This window comes from Crinia signifera, chromosome 4, assembly GCF_055691185.1.
Source record: "Crinia signifera chromosome 4, ASM5569118v1, whole genome shotgun sequence".
Classification (NCBI taxonomy): Eukaryota; Metazoa; Chordata; class Amphibia; order Anura; family Myobatrachidae; genus Crinia; species Crinia signifera.
Genome location: NC_139220.1, coordinates 278684199 through 278703049, shown reverse-complemented (window position 1 = coordinate 278703049; position 18851 = coordinate 278684199). Strand labels below are relative to the sequence as shown.

General features: G+C 45.1%; 1 protein-coding gene across 1 annotated transcript in view; it reads left to right on the top strand.

Annotated features, from left to right (window-relative positions):
* LOC146075452 (uncharacterized) overlaps positions 1-18851 on the top strand; it is a 38349-nt gene that overhangs the window by 15767 nt on the left and 3731 nt on the right. Inside the window, exons 2-3 of the mRNA XM_083184715.1 lie at positions 7536-7677; positions 9534-9618. Coding sequence (XP_083040841.1) covers positions 7536-7677; positions 9534-9618 — 227 coding nt within the window. The remainder of the gene's footprint in view (positions 1-7535; positions 7678-9533; positions 9619-18851) is intronic.

The following is an 18851-nucleotide window of genomic DNA, read 5'->3' as shown; positions in this document are numbered from 1 at the left end:
TCGGAAAATTCTTCTCCAGGTTCTATCTTTACCAGACAGCGGCAGTAGATGCTTTTTCGATAAAATGGAGTTTCCAACTGGGGTACGTGTTTCCCCCATTCCCTCTGATACACAGAGTATTAAAGAAAATCATAGAGGACGAGGTCACAGTGATCATAATTCTCCCTTTCTGGCCGAGGAGATCATGGTTCTCCACGGTCCTGAAGCTGGCAGTCCAGAGCCCCATGACTCTACCTCTAGTTCCCGGTCTGCTACACCAGGGCCCAGTGGCTCATCAAAATCTAGAGACACTATCATTGAGGGCATGGAAATTGAGAGGAAGATCTTGAAAAATCGTGGCCTATCGGATCAAGTGGTCAACTTGCTGCTTAAAGCGAGGAAAGAAGTCTCTTCCCTAGTGTACTATCGAGTATGGAAAGCCTTCATCCGCTGGCGGGGTTCAGCGGAAGATATACACCAGACCACTATTTCGCAAGTCTTACAGTTTCTGTACTTGGGGTATGAAGGGGGGTTGGCCGGATCAACCCTGAAAGTCCAGGTTTAAGCCCTTAGCGTGTTACTGGGAAGGAAGCTGGCAGAAGAAGACCTCATCAAGAGGTTCAGTAATGCGGTTAAAAGAACCCGACCACCGTTCAGATCACTGGTGGCGCCCTGGGACCTGAACCTAGTCCTGAATGCTCTCACAAGGGAGCCCTTTGAGCCACTGCAGGAGGCAGCCTGGAAATACCTGAACTGGAAGATCCTGTTTCTGGTCGCAGTCACGTCGGCGAGGAGGATCAGCGAGCTGCAGGCCCTGCATATAGAGGAACCCTATCTAATACTGTTCCCAGACAAAGTAGTCCTGAGAACGCATCCCGACTTCCTTCCAAAAGTCGTGAGCTCCTTTCACATAAACCAAGAGATCACGCTCCCAGCCTTTTTTCCTGAACCCAAGGATGAGGCTGAAAAAATCTGGCACACATTGGATCTAGTGAGAGGTATCACTATTTACCTGGACAGAGTGAAAGAGAGCAGGATTTCAAAGAATCTATTTATAGTCATGGAAGGGGCAAGAAGAGGATTGTCCCCATCTAGACAGACTATGGCAAGATGGATTCGTGATCTCCTCACATTCAGCTACAAGCAAGAGGGTCAAGAAGTCCCAAGCATCATAAAGGCACACTCCACTAGGGCCATGGCGACGTCATGGGCAAGGAAGGCTCAAGCGTTGATCAAAGACATCTGCGGCGCAGCTACCTGGAAGTCCGTGCATACTTTCTCAAGACATTACGCCCTTAACGTCTCAAAGCCATGTTTTGGGGAACAAGTCCTCCACAGTGTCCTTACTGATTAAATTACTTTACTTGACATTATGGTGTCCCTCCCTCTTTCTGCTTTGGTATAATCCCAAGGTCCTGGCTGCCATGGGGATCGTAGAAGAAAGGCTCCAATTATACTTACGATAATTGCTTTTCTTCCTAGAGATCCCATGGCAGCCATTAGTTGCCCTCCCCTTGTGTGTTTTTTTCTTAGGACCGAAGTTGAAGAGACACTCAAAAAGACAAGGAGGAAGGGGAGGAGAGAGGCTTTATACAGGAAGGGGGAGGTCCTGGAAAAAAAACAACCTGTCTATCTGAAGGGAGAGGGATGAAATCCCAAGGTCCTGGCTGCCATGGGATCTCTAGGAAGAAAAGCAATTATCGTAAGTATAATTGGAGCCTTTCTGGTTTCCTCCCACAATCCATAAATATACTGGTAGGTTAATTGTCTCCTAACAAATTAACCCTAGAATGTCTGTGTGTGCGTATACATGTGGCAGGGAATATAGATTGTAAGCTCCACTGGGGCAGAGACTGATGTGAATGTTCATGTCGATGTCTATTAGTGTCAATCCTGTGCCCAACGATTTCCGATGGAAACCCTGCTCCCGAGCACCTGTGAGTAGAGCGGGAAGTCTTCTGGTGCTGCCCGAGTGAAATGGTAGGACCCACTTTGAATTGCGTCATGTGACTCCCGGTCGGCCACTTCCCAATGTGGCAAGGAATAATGTGAATGTATTGTTTGGCAGCGCTGTGTATTTATTGGGGCTGAGCCCCTTCCTGCAGTATACGTTCTGTCTTCCGCCGCTGTAGCTATTTTGGTGATGCCGAGTTTAGTGTGTTTCATATGTAACATTCCCAGGGTTTATTTCTGTTTTTGTCCAATAAAAGACAATGCAGCTTGTCCAGTATGACGGGTATGGAAATATGCAGACTCCAGGACATACTTTCCTTTCATGTTGTAATCAAACCTCAGACTCTGCTCTGTGAAATAACAAGTCTGAACTTCTGCACGTTGATCCCTGGGGCTGGTTCAGTCCTATCTGCTGATCGTGCACTTTCTACAGGCTAACAAACACCTGAAAATGTCAGCAACAATCGGCTGAGCGATAATGTTTTATAGGCTCTTTTCTCACCCTGGCATTCCAAAGTATATATGCCGTATTTTACCCAATTTTCTAAGCGATGGAACTAGGGGCCAGATGTACTAAGCTTCAAAAGTGATAAAATGGAGAGTGATAAACAACCATCCAATCAGTTCCTGCCTGACATTTTTCAAACACAGCCTGTGACATGACAGGTAGGAGCTGATTGGCTGGCTGCTTATCACTCTCCATTTTATCACTTTTGAAGCTTAGTACATCTGGCCCTGTATCACTTAGAAATGGAGCACTGATCCCTCAGGGTGTATGGCACCGGTGCGGTCCCGCGCGTAGATATCGCAGACTGAGATACACAGTGAATGCAATGTCTGTCACTTCTGCTAAATTGAGTTTTGCCTATAAACAATAGGGATACGGTCACTAGGTCGACATATGAAAGTTTGACACGCATTAGGTTGACCACTGAAGGTTGATACAAGCATAAGGTCGACATGGATTTTTCACTTTTTTTTTTTTTTGGAGCCGACATGTGCCGACAGGCGATATTTCATGCCTTACCATCCACTAGGGCGTGGAGGGAGAATAAAATATTGTGCCAAGCAGGCACAATAGCAAGGCACCGTGGCCGATGCATGGCGGGCGCAGCGGTGTAACAATACGGTGTCCATGTCGACATTCGGGACAAAATTGCAAAAAAAAAACCTGTCTACCTTTTAGACTGTCAATGCTGTCGGTAAAGACAGCATTGAATAGGGCCCGCCACTATTTCCCACTTCGGACATAGCAGTGGAGGATTGCATACCCCCAATAGTCTACTGCAAGAGACATGTGTGCTGCCACCAAACTGCGTCCAGGGAGAGCAAAAATGTTTTTAATTTTTATGTGTGTGTGTGTGTGTGTGTGTGTGTGTGTGTGTGTGTGTGTGTGTGTGTGTGTGTGTGTGTGTGTGTGTGTGTGTGTGTGTGTGTGTGTGTGTGTGGACCACACAGCTATTTAAATGTGTGGTCCCGCTGCTCTGAATCCTGCAGCGATTAATAACCTGCACGCTGGTTATTAATCGGTTTGGGGCCAGTGTTCTCAACGGATAACACTGACCCTGACACCTCGCTTAGCACACAGCGCTCTGCAGCACTGTGTGCAGTGAGAGACCAAGCGTTCTGAGGGAAGTAGCTCTGCTCAGAACGCTCGTCGGCCTGTGTGTAGGGCCCTTTTAGACAGGTTGGTACTTGTTTCCTAGCACGGCCACCATGATTTCTATCGTGGTGGTCGTGTCGGAAAAAATCGCGTCGGTCGCGTCGGGTGCATACCAAAACGCACACGACGCGATGTACCCGATTTCTCCATAGGCTTCAATGTTAAAATTCTTTAACATTGAAGCCTATGGAGAAATCGGGTCCATCGCGTCTCCATAGGCTTCAATGTTAAATTATTTTAACATTGAAACTGAGTACATTTAACATAGAAAAAAAAGGTAAATGGGCCATTTCTCATTGGCTATGGCCCCGGCATGTGTGTAAAAAAATAATGGCCCCCCCATTGTGGCCGCCACCCCCACGATTGACACGAACCCGAAGCGTGGCGAGCGCAGCGAGCTCGCGAGGGGTGGCGGTGCGCGTCCTCCGACCTTTTCATTCCCCTACTATCCACGTCGGCGTGGAGTTGAGAATATATAGTGTAGCGAGCCACCGAGCTCGAAGCGTGGCGAGGGGACGCGGATACCTGTGAAGCCCGCGAGGGACGCCCCTCGTGGGCTTGACAGGTATCCGCGGGGCTCGCTTCGCTCGCCACGCTTTGGGCTCGGTGGCTCGCTACGCTCGCCACACTATATATTCTCAACTCCACGCCGACGTGGATAGTAGGGGAATGAAAAGGTCGGAGGACGCGCACCGCCGCCCCTCGCGGGCTCGCTGTGCTCGCCACGCTACGGGTTCGCATCAATCGTGGGGGTGCGCGGTCACAATGGGGGGCCATTATTTTTTACACACATGCCGGGGCCATACCCAATGAGAAATGGCCCATATTGGGCCATTTCCCATTTTTACCTATGTTAAATGCACTCATTTTCAATGTTAAAATATTTTAACATTGAAGCCTATGGAGAAATCGGGGGCATCGCGTCGGACGCGCATAGGCTTCAATGTTAAAATATTTTAACATTGAAGCCTATGGGGAAATCGCGGGCATCGTGTGCCTAAGGCACACGATGCCCGCGATTGTGGCCGTGCTAGGAAACCGTACCGACAGGTTTTCTATATAACTATATAGTTTGCATGTGTAATTACTGCAATTTACATTTCTGCTTGAACACACTCCACCCAAATCTAATCTCTCTGCACGTGTTACATCTGCCCCACCTGCAGTGCAGCATGGTTTTTCCTAGGTACTTTTTGCTTTACTTGCAAACCAGAATCTGGCCCATAGTGCAATACCTCTGGTACACCCCTCCCAACCAACCACCATGCACATTCATATTTCAGGTGATGGATTCGGAGGATATGCATGTGAAATTGTGTTATTGGGGAAAATGGTTTTTAAACTCGCAAATGAAATTTCTGAGTGTTTTTTTTCCCCCAATATTTTTTACAATTACATAAAAACACTTAAGAAATAACATTACAGGCATTTGAATGTATCCCAAAATAATAATAAACATGTAAAAAAATAAAATAAAAAACCATTTAACAACTTAAAATAGCTGAAAATACTCTTGTCCCATTTTTTAAGGAATGGGATCATTGAATTGACATGCATAAAGGTCGACAGGTCATTATGTCGACACCAGCATTCGGTCGACATGGGGTATTTTTCGCTTGTTTTTTATTTTTTTTTGAATGTTGACACAGTAGACATGGACACTAAAAAAGTGCAGTGTCCCTTCGCATGGCTCACTACACTCGCCATGCTTCGGGCACACTATTCTAGTTTACCACCACACCCTATTGGGTGGTAGAGCATGAAATTCCGCCTGTCTCAAAAGTGAAAAATTCCATGACGACCTTCAGTGTTCGACCTAATGCTTGCGGACCGTAGCCTTTTTTTTTTTTTTTTTTTTTTACTGTCCTGGTATCTCTGTCACTCTTTTTTGATTTCTTCACTTTATCATGTATAAAAACTTTTTGTCGGTTTGTAAAAATGACACTGCGTTAAGTTAACATAGCCCGGCACTCACCTGTTTGAATCGACTCCTATACATTAGCCAAGACAACAAAATTAAACCAAGAACAGGAAACGGGAAAAAATACTTAGAAATTTTACTAATTTATATATACAGGTTGCGTATCCCTTTCCAAAATGCTTGTGACAAGAAGAATTTTGGATAATGGAATATTCCGTATTTCAGAAGATTTTAAAGAGGTATTTTGAGGTATCTTGCATTTATGTTGTGTATATACACATGAAATACGCAAATTTTATTAGTGCATGAATCAAAGTTTATGTCCTATCACAGGCACTGAATTTGAATGCCAAGTAATCATTTCCTTCACATATTTAGTGCCAGTTACATATCAAAGAAGGGCAACTAAAATGGTTCATGGCCTTCATCACAAAACTTACCTGGATAGACTAAAAGATCTTAACATGTATAGTTTGGAGCAGAGAAGGGAAAGGGGGGACATGATAGAAATCTTCAAATCTATCAAGGGTTTTAACATAGTACAGGTGGGAAATTTTCTTCAAAGGAAAACAAGTAATAAAACACGAGGACATGCACTGAAACTGGAGGGAGGTAGGTTCAGGGGAAATATTAGAAAGAATTACTTCACAGAAAGGGTAGTGGATAAGTGGAATAGCCTCCCATCAGAGGTGGTAGAGGCTAAGACAGTAGAACAATTTAAACATGCTTGGGATAGGCATATGAATATCCTTACAAAGAAATAAGGATTAAAAAGGGTTGAGTTTACCTGAAGGGTAAAAAAAGGGGCAGACTAGATGGGCCAAATGGTTCTGATCTGCCGTCAAATTCTATGTTTCTATGTCCTCGGTAGTGTTGTGGGTGTTTTTTTTTTTTTTTTATCTAAAAGAAAAAAAAATGCGCTCTGGATAAGGGATATTCAACCTGTACTTATATACAGCCACTCTGCTCCGCCAACTGGAAGATATTGCGTCATTGTGCATATTAATGAACTATAGCACAGTGATTGTTCAGTCATTCATCAAATCTTTCTGATGTGTGTCCACAATCTTGCATGCTCCGTTATCCCTCAGAAAATGCCCCTACATCTGTGTGTGTAGGGGCCATAGTGATGCGTGGCCCTGCGCGTTGCTATCTCCCGGTGATTAATAACCAGCACGCTGGATAGTAATCGGTCAGGGACAGGAGTCACCGGAGAACACTGGCCCTGACAGATCGCTCAGCACACATCACTGGCACATCGTGGTGTTGTGTGTGTGCATCATTACTCAGGGCAAAATCTTCCATATTAGTAAAGAATTAACTTTTGTTTCATGCATCAAATCCCTTTGGTTAGATCATAAACTTTGTTCATCATAATCTACACTTGTGGGGTCACAATGACCTGAAACTTGTCACTTTGACTTGATGTGATCTGTGCTGTCACACAATGGGGCAGGGAGTGAGAGAATCCCATTATCAATGTCCTGTTCTCTTAACTGCCGGAGTGGACAGGATACAGTAGGCAGGTCTTAAGGTCCTCACACAAATAGAGATTTGTGCCAGAGATTCAGCATGAGAGATATAAAATCCCACACAGAATTTTTTCTTGGACTGTTCCTGGTTCCCAAAAGGAGTAGGGTTCCCCCTGTATTTTGGAAACCAGCACCGGGCTCAAACAGCCATCAGGGTAATGCCACAGCCGGGGGACACTTATTATATAAGGTCCCGCCAGCCAGAGAACGGGAAGGAGAAGCCAGTTCTCCCGCAAGCAGATCCGGCGGCTCCTGAGCAACATCACGGTGGCTGCAGTGATCGCTCAAGGGCCACCACACATGCCGAGATGTGTGGGCCTTCTGAGCGATCATAACTAGCAGGATGGTTCTGGATCATGGGGCTGAACATTCGTATCGTTGTGTGGGCTACACACACACAGTCAGCCACTTTCTGAGCGATTACATGAGCTGTTTCTCGGATTGTTTTAGTAGTCTGCGTAAATCTTGTATCTGTCTTGTTCCACAGGTGGGTGTCCTAAACGGTACGAACCAAGATGTTGGATCTTCCCATGTGGTTTCAACTTCATCAAATTGGACCTGGAGATCGTCCCCTCACTTCACCAACAGCAGCAATATTGAGCCTGAACCCCCAAGTGGTCTAGTACCTGGTAATAACAGCCTGGCCATCTTAGATTGCTAACAATGATGGGGGATGAATTTGTCCTCTTGTGAAAAAGACCTCACACAATTGAATCTTTGGTAAAGCTGTATCCCTTTTAAACTAGAGATGTGCAGGCTCTGATTTACTCTGATTTCAAAGCAGGATCTTATTGGCTATCAACTGTCAACAACTGTCATGTGATTTGGGATAGCCAATAAGATCCTACTTTGAAATCAGAGTAAATCAGAACCTGCACATCTCTATTTTACCCCAAATGGGGTAAAAATGAAATTCCTGTGGGTAATGGACGGTCGTGTTGCCGAAGCCGGGCATGCATATGAATCTATATGCATGCCGGGCTGTATCTTGGCAGCACGACCGTCCATTACCCACAGGAATTTCATTTCATTGCATATAGAATCTATATGCATGCTGGGCTGTGTGTTACAGTACTGTAGTGTATAAGGACCTGACACAATGCAGTGCATCAGGCCATTCTGTATAACACGCTTCCCTGCGTGATGCCCTGGGCCCCGCCTCTAAGTCCGCCCACTTCAGTAGAGTTGACTAGTTGCTGCACCATCACGGCAACGCGCGTCTGTACTGCCGCTACCAGGACGTCACATTATCAATGGCTATACCACACACAGCATGCCATGCTGTGTACTGTACTAGCAGGATACATCATCAATTTCTGAGGGTACAGAGTGTATCGCAATTATATGATTTCCTTCCTTTCAAATTAAGGTGGTAACGTCGGCGTATCTAAATATATTTTGGTGTAAAAGGTAAAACAAGGTTCGCTGACCCCTGCATTAAACAATGAGTGGGTTTGTGTGTATTACATTTATTTGACCATTACCTGGTTATTATGGGTCATTTGGTTGACCTACTTTGGCTCAACCACTGAAGGCCGACTGGGCTTGGGTCGACATAAGCATTAGGTCAACATTGGGAAGGTCGAAGTGGTAGACATGGGTTTTTCACGTTTTTGTCCCGAATGTCGACATGGACACCAAAAGAGTGCTACACTCAGCACACTATTATATTCTCCCTCCACGCCCTTGTTGATGATAGGGCATGAAATATAACAAAAAAACTGAGAACCCCAATGTCTACCTTTTGACTGTCGACCGAATGCTTTTGCCTACCTTCTGACGCTGTCGGCCTTAGGCATGTCTACCCTTTTTATGTGTTGACATTCAGTGATAGACTCCATGTATGTCTACCTTTAATAGTGTGGATCTAACGACCCTAAATGTCACCACCCCTTTCCCCTCCTCTACCATGTGTTCATACCCTTGTGTGACCCTTCGGAAGCCATAATGGTTTTTCCTCCAGAGAGGCATTGCGAAGGAGTTAATGATCTGCAGGAGAGCAGCTAGAGAACCAGGACTTTCCGTTCTTAGCTCAGGTGCTTAACTTATATTTAAAGGGGGAAAAGATGTGGATTTTCTGCTTATCTATGGGCATCCATATTATGTGTTTTAATTCTGCAGACCATAATCAGACACCAAGTATGATGATCTATCTGATAATAGAAAAGATCCCTGTGCTTCTTCTTTATGAATGATCCTGATTTTATTTTTATTTTGTACAGTTTTCTGTGTGATTGGGAGACCTGGGCCTCCGGCTGAGCTAATTCTCACTCTATTTATAAATATCTGATTGCAGTCATGGAGTAGACGTCCCTGTAACAGATCAGTGTTGCTGGTGGCAGTACGGATAGCGACATTATGTTTTCTTTGTACAGTATCCTAGAAAAAGTCTTAGTACATTAAGACTGGATCCCCAACACTTCCTCTATATACCCGGTTCCGTATCTTCTCTTCCCACTGATTTATTATTGCTCTTTTTTTTCAGGCCTCATTGCTGCTGGTATCTTCATATTGTTCCTGCTCTGCCTGTATGCTATTCTCTGGAAGTTTATGGTATCCCCACCACGCAAGTGAGTGTCACCCTAATCTTGTTAGACAGCCATTAACAACCTAACACTGCTGCATAGGTAGAATGTGATGGCAAAATGAGAACCCATTGGTCACTTATGTGCCCTGCTTTCCTTAAAATTCTGTCCTTTTATTTATTTTTTTTCTTAAATATATACCTGTATAATCTCAAAAATAGCAAAAAAAAAGTCCCTTATTCATTATTTAAATAATACACTAATGTAAAAGTGTGTGTATCTATAGAATATACAATTATATATACTGTATAAAGTATGTGCAGCAAACGTAATGCCAAATTGGCTCCAGACCAAAAAATAATTCAGTTCTTCATTGCTCAAAAGTAAGCCCATACACGCTGCTATGAGGGTGTGCTTTCCATGCTGTACTAGCACGAATTGCATTGCATTGCATTGCCTGTGCATGCGTTGTGCATGCAATGTGATGAAACCTAAGTACAAAAAGTATACTTTTTGTACTTAGGTTTCAGGGACGTGCAGTCAGGGGAGGCAGAGCCTCCCCTGTCATAGATTATATAAAAAAGAAATACAAAGATATTTATATCACATATACTGTGAAATAAATATCTTCTTGACATTTTTTTTATAATCTATGTGGTGAGGCAGTGGGAGCCGTGCCTCCCGCTGACAATTACAAACTGTCAGCAGCGGGGGGCGGGGCTAAATTGCAGGGACAAAAAGAGGCAGAGAAGCTCATTGAAAAGCAATGAGGAAGCGGCACCTACACATTTGCTTCAGTGACAGGGACGTGCCTTCAGCCAACATCAAAGCACGCCCCTGTCACTGAGGCAGATGTGATAGGACAGCAGATCAGGCTGTCACACACTGAAAGCCTGTATCCGCTGTCACTGAGTCTGCAGTGCACGGACAAGTGGTGCAACCGTGCTGGCATCTGCTATATTACAGACAGCGCTGTCCGTGAACTATGCAGCGCCAACCCTTCCCCTTGTGTCCCCTCATACTCTGCTGGCGGCCGCCGCTGCTCTGATCAAGCTCTATGTCAGACAGCGGCGCTGGGTATCCCAGCAGCGCCAACCCTTCCCCATTTGTCCCCGCATGCTGTGCTGCCGGCCGCCGCTGCTCTGGTCAAGCTCTGTCAGACAGCGGCGCCAGGGAACCCTGCAGCGCCCACCCTCGCCCTCCTTCCCAGTTATATGCAGACTATTACTTTGCTCTTACGGAGCTTTGGCTCCTCCCACTATCTTCAAGTACCGGCAGCCAGGGTGACGGGCCTCCGTACGCCTGCAGCCCCTGTCATGGATGTTAGCAGGGAGGTGAGGAAGCTGACCCGCACAGCTGTCCCACGCTGACTGCCTAACCACGGCCAGCTCCGCCTCCTGCCTCTCTACACTACACCTAAAAACGGTAAAGATATATAGGCATGGGTAGGGTGATGTATATACTGTAAGATTTTTTTTTTGGGGGGGGGGGGGATGATAAATGATAGGCATCAGGTGTGTGAGGTTTTTTTTATGTATGGGGGGGGGGGTGCGCACAAAATTGTAATACAATGTATGTGTTTTGGGGTGTACAGTATATATACTGTATATATCATCATATGGGATGTCTTGCTCTGCCAGCCTCACCACCCCCAATCTTTGCTCCAATGCTGAAAGTGGCATATATTTTAAATGTGGTGCAGGCAGGCAGCCTATCAGAGCTCGCAGACCAGTAGCCACAGTTAGTGATTGTCCGCCAGACTCTGAGCTCCGATTTGCTCATGACCTGGCGCTCCCATATTTGAAATATCCACCAGCCACAGCACCTCTGCATAATGTGACATGGGAATTACGGTGTGCAATAAAATGTGACATGGGCATTACGGTGTGCAATATAATGTGACATGGGCATAACGGTGTGCGGTATAATGTGACATGGACATTACGGTGTGCAATATAATGTGACATGGGCATTACGGTGTGCAATATAATGTGACCTGGGCATTACGGTGTGCGGTATAATGTGACATGGACATTACGGTGTGCAATATAATGTGACATGGACATCACGGTGTGCAATATAATGTGACATGGACATTACGGTGTGCGTTATAATGTGACATGGACATTACGGTGTGCAATATAATGTGACCTGGACATTACGGTGTGCAATATAATGTGACATGGACATTACGGTGTGCGGTATAATGTCATTACGGTGTGCGGTATAATGTGACATGGACATTACGGTGTGCGGTATAATGTGACATGGACATTACGATGTGCATTATAATGTGACATGGACATTACGGTGTGCGTTATAATGTGACATGGACATTACGGTGTGCGATTATAATGTGATATGGGCATTACAGTGTGCAATATAATGTGACATGGACATTACGGTGTGCGGTATAATGTGACATGGAAATTACGGTGTGCGGTATAATGTGACATGGGCATTACGGTGTGCGGTATAATGTGACATGGAAATTACGGTGTGCGTTATAATGTGACATGGACATTACGGTGTGCGGTATAATGTGACATGGGCATTACGGTGTGCGGTATAATGTGACATGGACATTACGGTGTGCGGTATAATGTGACATGGACATTACGGTGTGCAATATAATGTGACATGGACATTACGGTGTGCAATATAATGTGACATGGACATTACGGTGTGCAATATAATGTGACATGGGCATTATGGTGTGCGGTATAATGTGACATGGGCATTACGGTGTGCAATATAATGTGACATGGGCATTACGGTGTGCGGTATAATGTGACCAGGGCATTACGGTGTGCGGTATAATGTGACATGGACATTACGGTGTGTGGTAAAATGTGACATGGGCATTACGGTGTGCGATTATAATGTGATATGGGCATTACAGTGTGCGGCATAATGTAATATGAGCATTAAAGTGTACGGCATAATGTATGAGGGGCATTATGGTGTTATTGGTACTATTATGTGACCATGCCCCTTTTCCATGAAGCCAAATGAATTCTTGTTTTTCAGTATAGGGGGGCACCAAAATGTCTAGTTACGGCACTGGCGGGACTTGTTCTCATTTCGCAAAAGCTCCTGCCTCACCTGTCACTTACCTCACCGCACGTCACTGTTAGGTTTCATCACATTGCATTACATTGCATGCACAACGCATGCACAGGCAATGCAATGCAATGTGATCCGTGCTAGTACAGCACTGAAAGCACACCCTCATAGCAGCGTGTATGGGCTGCTAAAACCTCATATTGCGCCTCCTAGAAAAAATGTTTTCTTTATCATATGCTTTGCAAAGTAAACACAATGGGGGAATTTTAATAGGATAAGAGAATCAGAAGGTGAGAGATTTGGTAAGAAATCTCCAGTTTGATTTTGCAGTATAAATGATAGCCGCTTTAAAAAAAACTATAGATTTCTTACCAAATCTCTCACTTTCTGATTCTCTCATACTATTAAATTTCACCCTATAATTGTAAAATATAGAAGCTTTATCTGGTAAGACATCTGTAATTAGCAGTCTACCATTATGTTCCGTGCTGTCACAGCAATATGTGCAGTATGACTTCTGTCCCCACCTATAACATGGGAGATACTGTGCATCTCCAACTCCTCTCATTAACATTTGGCTGGATTACATTGGTTTTAACAAAAAGCAGACTTGGCGGATCTCTTTTCCGGAGGAGTGTCATGTGACAGAGTAGTGCTTTAGTTCCCACTGAGCTAATTACTCCCTAGAACTGAGGGAGAGAGAGAGAGGTCTCTCACACAATTCCTTCATCTTCCCTCAATTACTATGTACAGCTGTTTGCCTTATTAATACAGAGCTAATAAGCAGAAAATATATTATATATGCATAGGGGATATGGTCACTAGGTCTACAAGCATTGGGTCAACACCATTAGGTCAACATGGGGTTTTTCACAATTTTTTTTTTTTTTTTGTGCCGACAGGCGGTATTTCATGCCCTACCATCCACTAAGGCAGGGCTGGGCAGCACCGGCCCTCCAGATGTTAGTGAACTACACATCCCAGGATGCTTTGCATTAGACTTGCTATGTGGCCATGCTGAAACTGATGCAAGGCATGCTGGGATGTGTAGTTCATCAACATCTGGAGGGCCGGTGTTGCCCAGCCCTGCACTAAGGCATGGTGGGAGAATAAAATAGTGAGCCCTGCAAGGGGACCACAGGATTACATTTCAGTGTCCATGTCGACTGTGTTGAAATTCCAGACAAAAAATGTGAAAAACCCCATGTCGACCTTTTGTCTGTCTGTTGACCTAATGCTTGTGTCAGCCTTCCTGCATGTCAACCTAATGATTGTCGACCAACTTGCTGTCTACCCAATGATACCAACCCATAAATACAGCGTTGACTCCCTCTGGTGGCTAATTTGGATTATTTCACCACAAAAAAAATTGTGTGTGTGTGTGTGTGTGTGTATATGTCTATATGTATACGTAGGTTGGGGGGTACTTGTGAATTATCCGGGCTGCTGATTTTGTCCTTAAGTTTAGTTAACTTAAGGACACCCGACCGACGCGATGCCCGCGATTTACCCCCAAATAGCGGGCATCGCGTCGGTCGTGGCCGTTATAAGGGGCTGCGACGCCCGCGATTTCCCATAGACAGTAATGTTAAAAGACACGATGGACCCGATTTCCCATAGACAGTAATGTTAAAAGACGTGATGGACCCGATTTCCCATAGACAGCAATGTTAAAATAAAATGACCATGTGAAATTGGGCAATATGGCCATTTCACATTGGATATGTTTAAAAAAAAAAAAATGTTTCATGGCCCCCACCACCGTTAACGCCACCCCGCTATTGACGCCAACCCGAAGCGCAGCGAGCCCGCGAGGGGCGGCGGTACGCGTCCTCCAACCTTTTCATACCCCTACTATCCACGTCGGCGTGGAGTTGAGAATAGAAAGTGTGGCGAGCGCAGCGAGCCACCGAGCCCGAAGCGTGGCGAGCGCACGCGGATACCTTCACAGGTATCCGCGTCCCCTCGCGGGCTTCACAGGTGTCCGCGTCCCCTCGCGGGCTTCACAGGTGTCCGCGTCCCCTCGCGGGGCTCGCTGCGCTCGCCACACTTTCTATTCTCAACTCCACGCCGACGTGGATAGTAGGGGTATGAAAAGGTCGGAGGACGCGTACCGCCGCCGCTCGCCACGCTTCGGGTTGGCGTCAATAGCGGGGTGGCGTTAACGGGGCCATGAAACATTTTTTTTAAAAACATATCCAATGTGAAATGGCCATATTGGCCCATTTCACATTGTCATTTTATTTTAACATTGCTGTCTATGGGAAATCGGGTCCATCGCGTCTTTTAACATTACTGTCTATGGGAAATCGGGTCCATCGCGTCTTTTAACATTACTGTCTATGGGAAATCGTGGGCATCGCGTCGGTCGCGGCCCCTTATAATGGCCGCGACCGACGCGATGCCCACGATTTTTCGGGCGCGATTAAAAAATCGGCAGCCGGGATAATTCACAAGTACCGGTTTGGGCTGAAGACGGGATTAACCTCCCGAAACGTTTCCCGCATGACCTCTTAATACAATTTTTCACTTGTATACAGTCTCCTGAGTGACGTTTCTTCCCCTGTGGGGATTTGGACTATTATTTATCATATTCATTCTGCCACCCGGAGCAAGTTGATTGGAATATATTGAATGCTGGCTGCATTGGAACTAATATAGTTCATTTATATTGTGCCATTGCTGTTGGAATGACTCAATTGGCTGGCACACATTTTACTGTATGTACGAACTCACATGATTCCTGATTATTCAACCTACTGTATATCTATCCCACAAGGGGAATCTTTGCATCTTGCCATCATACTGTATCGCTGCTCCTAGACCAAACCTGTACATTTCCTAAATGTAGCGCACGCAGGGGGGGTTTCTGATTACCCAGAACCCCCCCCCCCCAGGAGTCTAAGGGCCCTAGGCTGAAAGCTGAGGGTCCCCTCTTTTCATGGGTATAAGAATTAAAAAAATCGGCCCTTGGGAATCAGAGATATCTGACTTCAAAGCAGTGGTCCCCATCCAAGCCTATTAATTGCCATTCCCAGTCTGATATTTCAGGTTCTGTCTGACATAGAGTTTTTCTGAGGGTATATTCCAAAATCTGGGACTCTCCCACTTTGATGGACACTAGTAGCTTGTCTCTACTTTTCCCAGAACCAGAAATATCGGCCTTCTAGCAGCTGGTTACTGCTCCAGCTCTACACACCTGGTATGTAGTTTTATATTCTTGTTGGCAGATTGCTCTGCCTCCTGAAGTCTGATCCCCTAGTCCCCAATCCCCATTTTGGTAGGTGGGATTCTCTAGTTTTTATTCCATTAAAATCTAAGAAATCTATTTACAGGAACTGGAGATATCTGCAGTCAAGCAAGCTGTCCTTCCACCAGAAAACTATGAATAATAAGCCCACTCCACTATACACCCCTCCTCTGCGTATTAAACATCCTCTACCACCCTGGAAGTTATGTATCAGGGCCCCTTCATTCAGCCCAATGCCCCCTTCTCCCACCCCATCTCCCACAATCTGTGCAGTAAAGGGGTAATTAGTGGAAATTACTGATCCAGGCCCTACATGCGGAGCGGTTGATATAATACCCCCTACCACCCGCGGGACTTCAAAGCTTCCCCCACCCTACCGCTGGGGGATCGGTAGGGGCCCCAATAGGTTGCTATGCCCAGGGGTCTACCCTGCTGTGGACGCCCCTGTATGTGTGTATAAAATAAATATATATACATACATACATACATACATACATACATACCTCACTGTACCTCCTGGCCTGGCTGGGTCCAGGTAGGAAGAAGCGGCACTCCACGGACTCCAATAGAGTATAAACAAGTGTTTTAATCCATAAAGGTATTAGGTACAGTACATCATGGTCGACGTTTCAAGACCTACAGGTCTTTTCCTCAAGACTAGTACCATAAAGTGCAATTAGTGCTGTGCTGGTGACCAGCACTAATTGCACTTTATGGTACTAGTCTTGAGGAAAAGATCTGTAGGTCTTGAAACGTCGACCATGATGTACTGTACCTAATACCTTTTATGGATTAAAACACTTGTTTATACTCTATTGGAGTCCGTGGAGTGCCGCTTCTTCCTGCCTGGACCCAGCCAGGCCAGGAGGTACCGTGATGTATTATTAACCTTTGGAAGGCACCCCGGCAAGTTGTTCTCTTCTCCAGAGTGCCGAACAAACAGCGAAAGTGTGTGTGTGTGTGTGTGTGTGTGTGTGTGTATATGTATACATATATATTTTTTTTTATTTATATACATTTGGTCTATTTATAGTACTTTAACTGACCTGGCATATACTGGGTCACCTAAGTGTCCATCTCCGTGCCTTGCTCCGCCCCTCTGGAAACCCCCTTCTGAAAATCCTGCGTTTGCCCCTGTACTGCCTGAGGTCATGGGTTCGATCCCCACCATGGCCCTAACTGTGCGGAGTTTGTATATTCTCCAGGTAACTTGCGTGTGTTTCCTCCGGGTACTCCGGTTTCCTCCCACAAACCAAAACTATACTGGTAGGTTATTTGTCTTCCAATGAAATAAATCCTAGAATGTCTGTGTGCGTGTACATTTGGAAGGGAATATAGATTGTAAGCTCCACTGGGGCAGGGACTGATGTGAATGTTCAACTATTCGCTGTAAAGCGCTGCGGAATATGTGTGCCCTATATAAGAAACTGTTAATAAATCCTTAGGAAGCTCCACTACTATAACTCTAACCTTCGCATGCTTTTTTTTTTACTCCAATCATCCGTTAGGAACTTATATTTTGGTAATTGCTAATGATTTAAATGTTCCAGCTGCCTAGACTAATAAAATCGTAACACCTCCATGTTCCATTGCCAAGGGTTACATCGTCTCCCCAAAGTCACTGGTCATGCATGTGCAGGTCCTAGGTAACTATAATCATTGTCTTATGGGAATTATAAGACTGTATTTTATTCATGTTGGTTTTACTACTTTCAAAGCTGTCTGCATTGTGTAAGATGTGACCTTGCTATCACAATGGGACAAGACCCTTGCTCTGGCCAGAGACAGACTATCAGATTGCTGTTCTGCTATTTATTTATTTATTTATTTATTTATAGTGTCTTATATAGGGCAGCAGATTCCATTGCGCTTTACAATTGTAGACCGTGATAAAACAAACTGGGTAACAGACAGACTTGGAGGTAGGAGGGCCCTGCTGCAAGCTTACAATCTATAGGGAAACACAAGGACAGGCACCATTAATAGCATAGCAGTCCCACCAAGTTACAAGTGCAGAAGGGAAGCTATATAATACAGAAGTGCCTCAGAGGGTTATGCGTGTGGTACTTTAAATATGATAGGCTTGCCTAAAGAGGTGAGTTTTCAGGGAACGTTTGGAGGCTAGTATAGATTCCATAGGGTAGGAGCAGCCTGTAAAAGTGAATGGGAGTGGTCAAGTTGGGAGAGATTTTGTGATAGTAAAGAGATACATGCTGGTGCAGTATGGTTAATAGCTTTATATGCGGGTAGAAGTATTTTATATTGAATACGGTAAGATACAGGCAACCAATGGAGGGACTGGCAGAGCAGATCAGCAGACGATGAGCATCTTGATAGGAAGATCAGCCTAGCAGCAGCATTTAAAATGGATTGTAGTGGCGAGAGTCTGTTCTTGGGGAGACCAGTTAGGAGACTATTGCAGTAATCAATGCGGGATATAATGAGTGAATGGATAAGAGATTTATTAGTGTCTTGTGTAAGATAGGGTCGTATTTTAGATGTATGTAACATGATTTGAAGACCGATTGAATGTGGGAAACAAAGGACAGTTCAGAGTTGAGGATTACCCCTAGGCAATGAGCTTGTGGGGTAGGGTAGATTGTCGCGTTATCAACAGTTATGGAGATATCGGGATACCATAAAACCTATTTGGGTTGAGGGGATCAAGAGTTCTTCCAAAAGATTTCTGACATGGTCCATGGAGACACCTAATTTTTAGCTAAGCAAGTCTTATGGTGCCCATACACATGTGAGATTTTGCATGAGATCCATGCTATTTCTCATCTGTCACCCGATGTGAATCTTGCGCCTCCAGATAGTATGTGCTGCACATAATATCGATCGCATTGCATCTGTGCGCAATGCGATCTGTAGTGGCAGTAGTCAGCAGACTGGGTGTAGCAGAGTTGGTGGCAGGCGGCAGAATTTGAAGAAAAAAAAACATTTAAAAAGACCGGGCTCT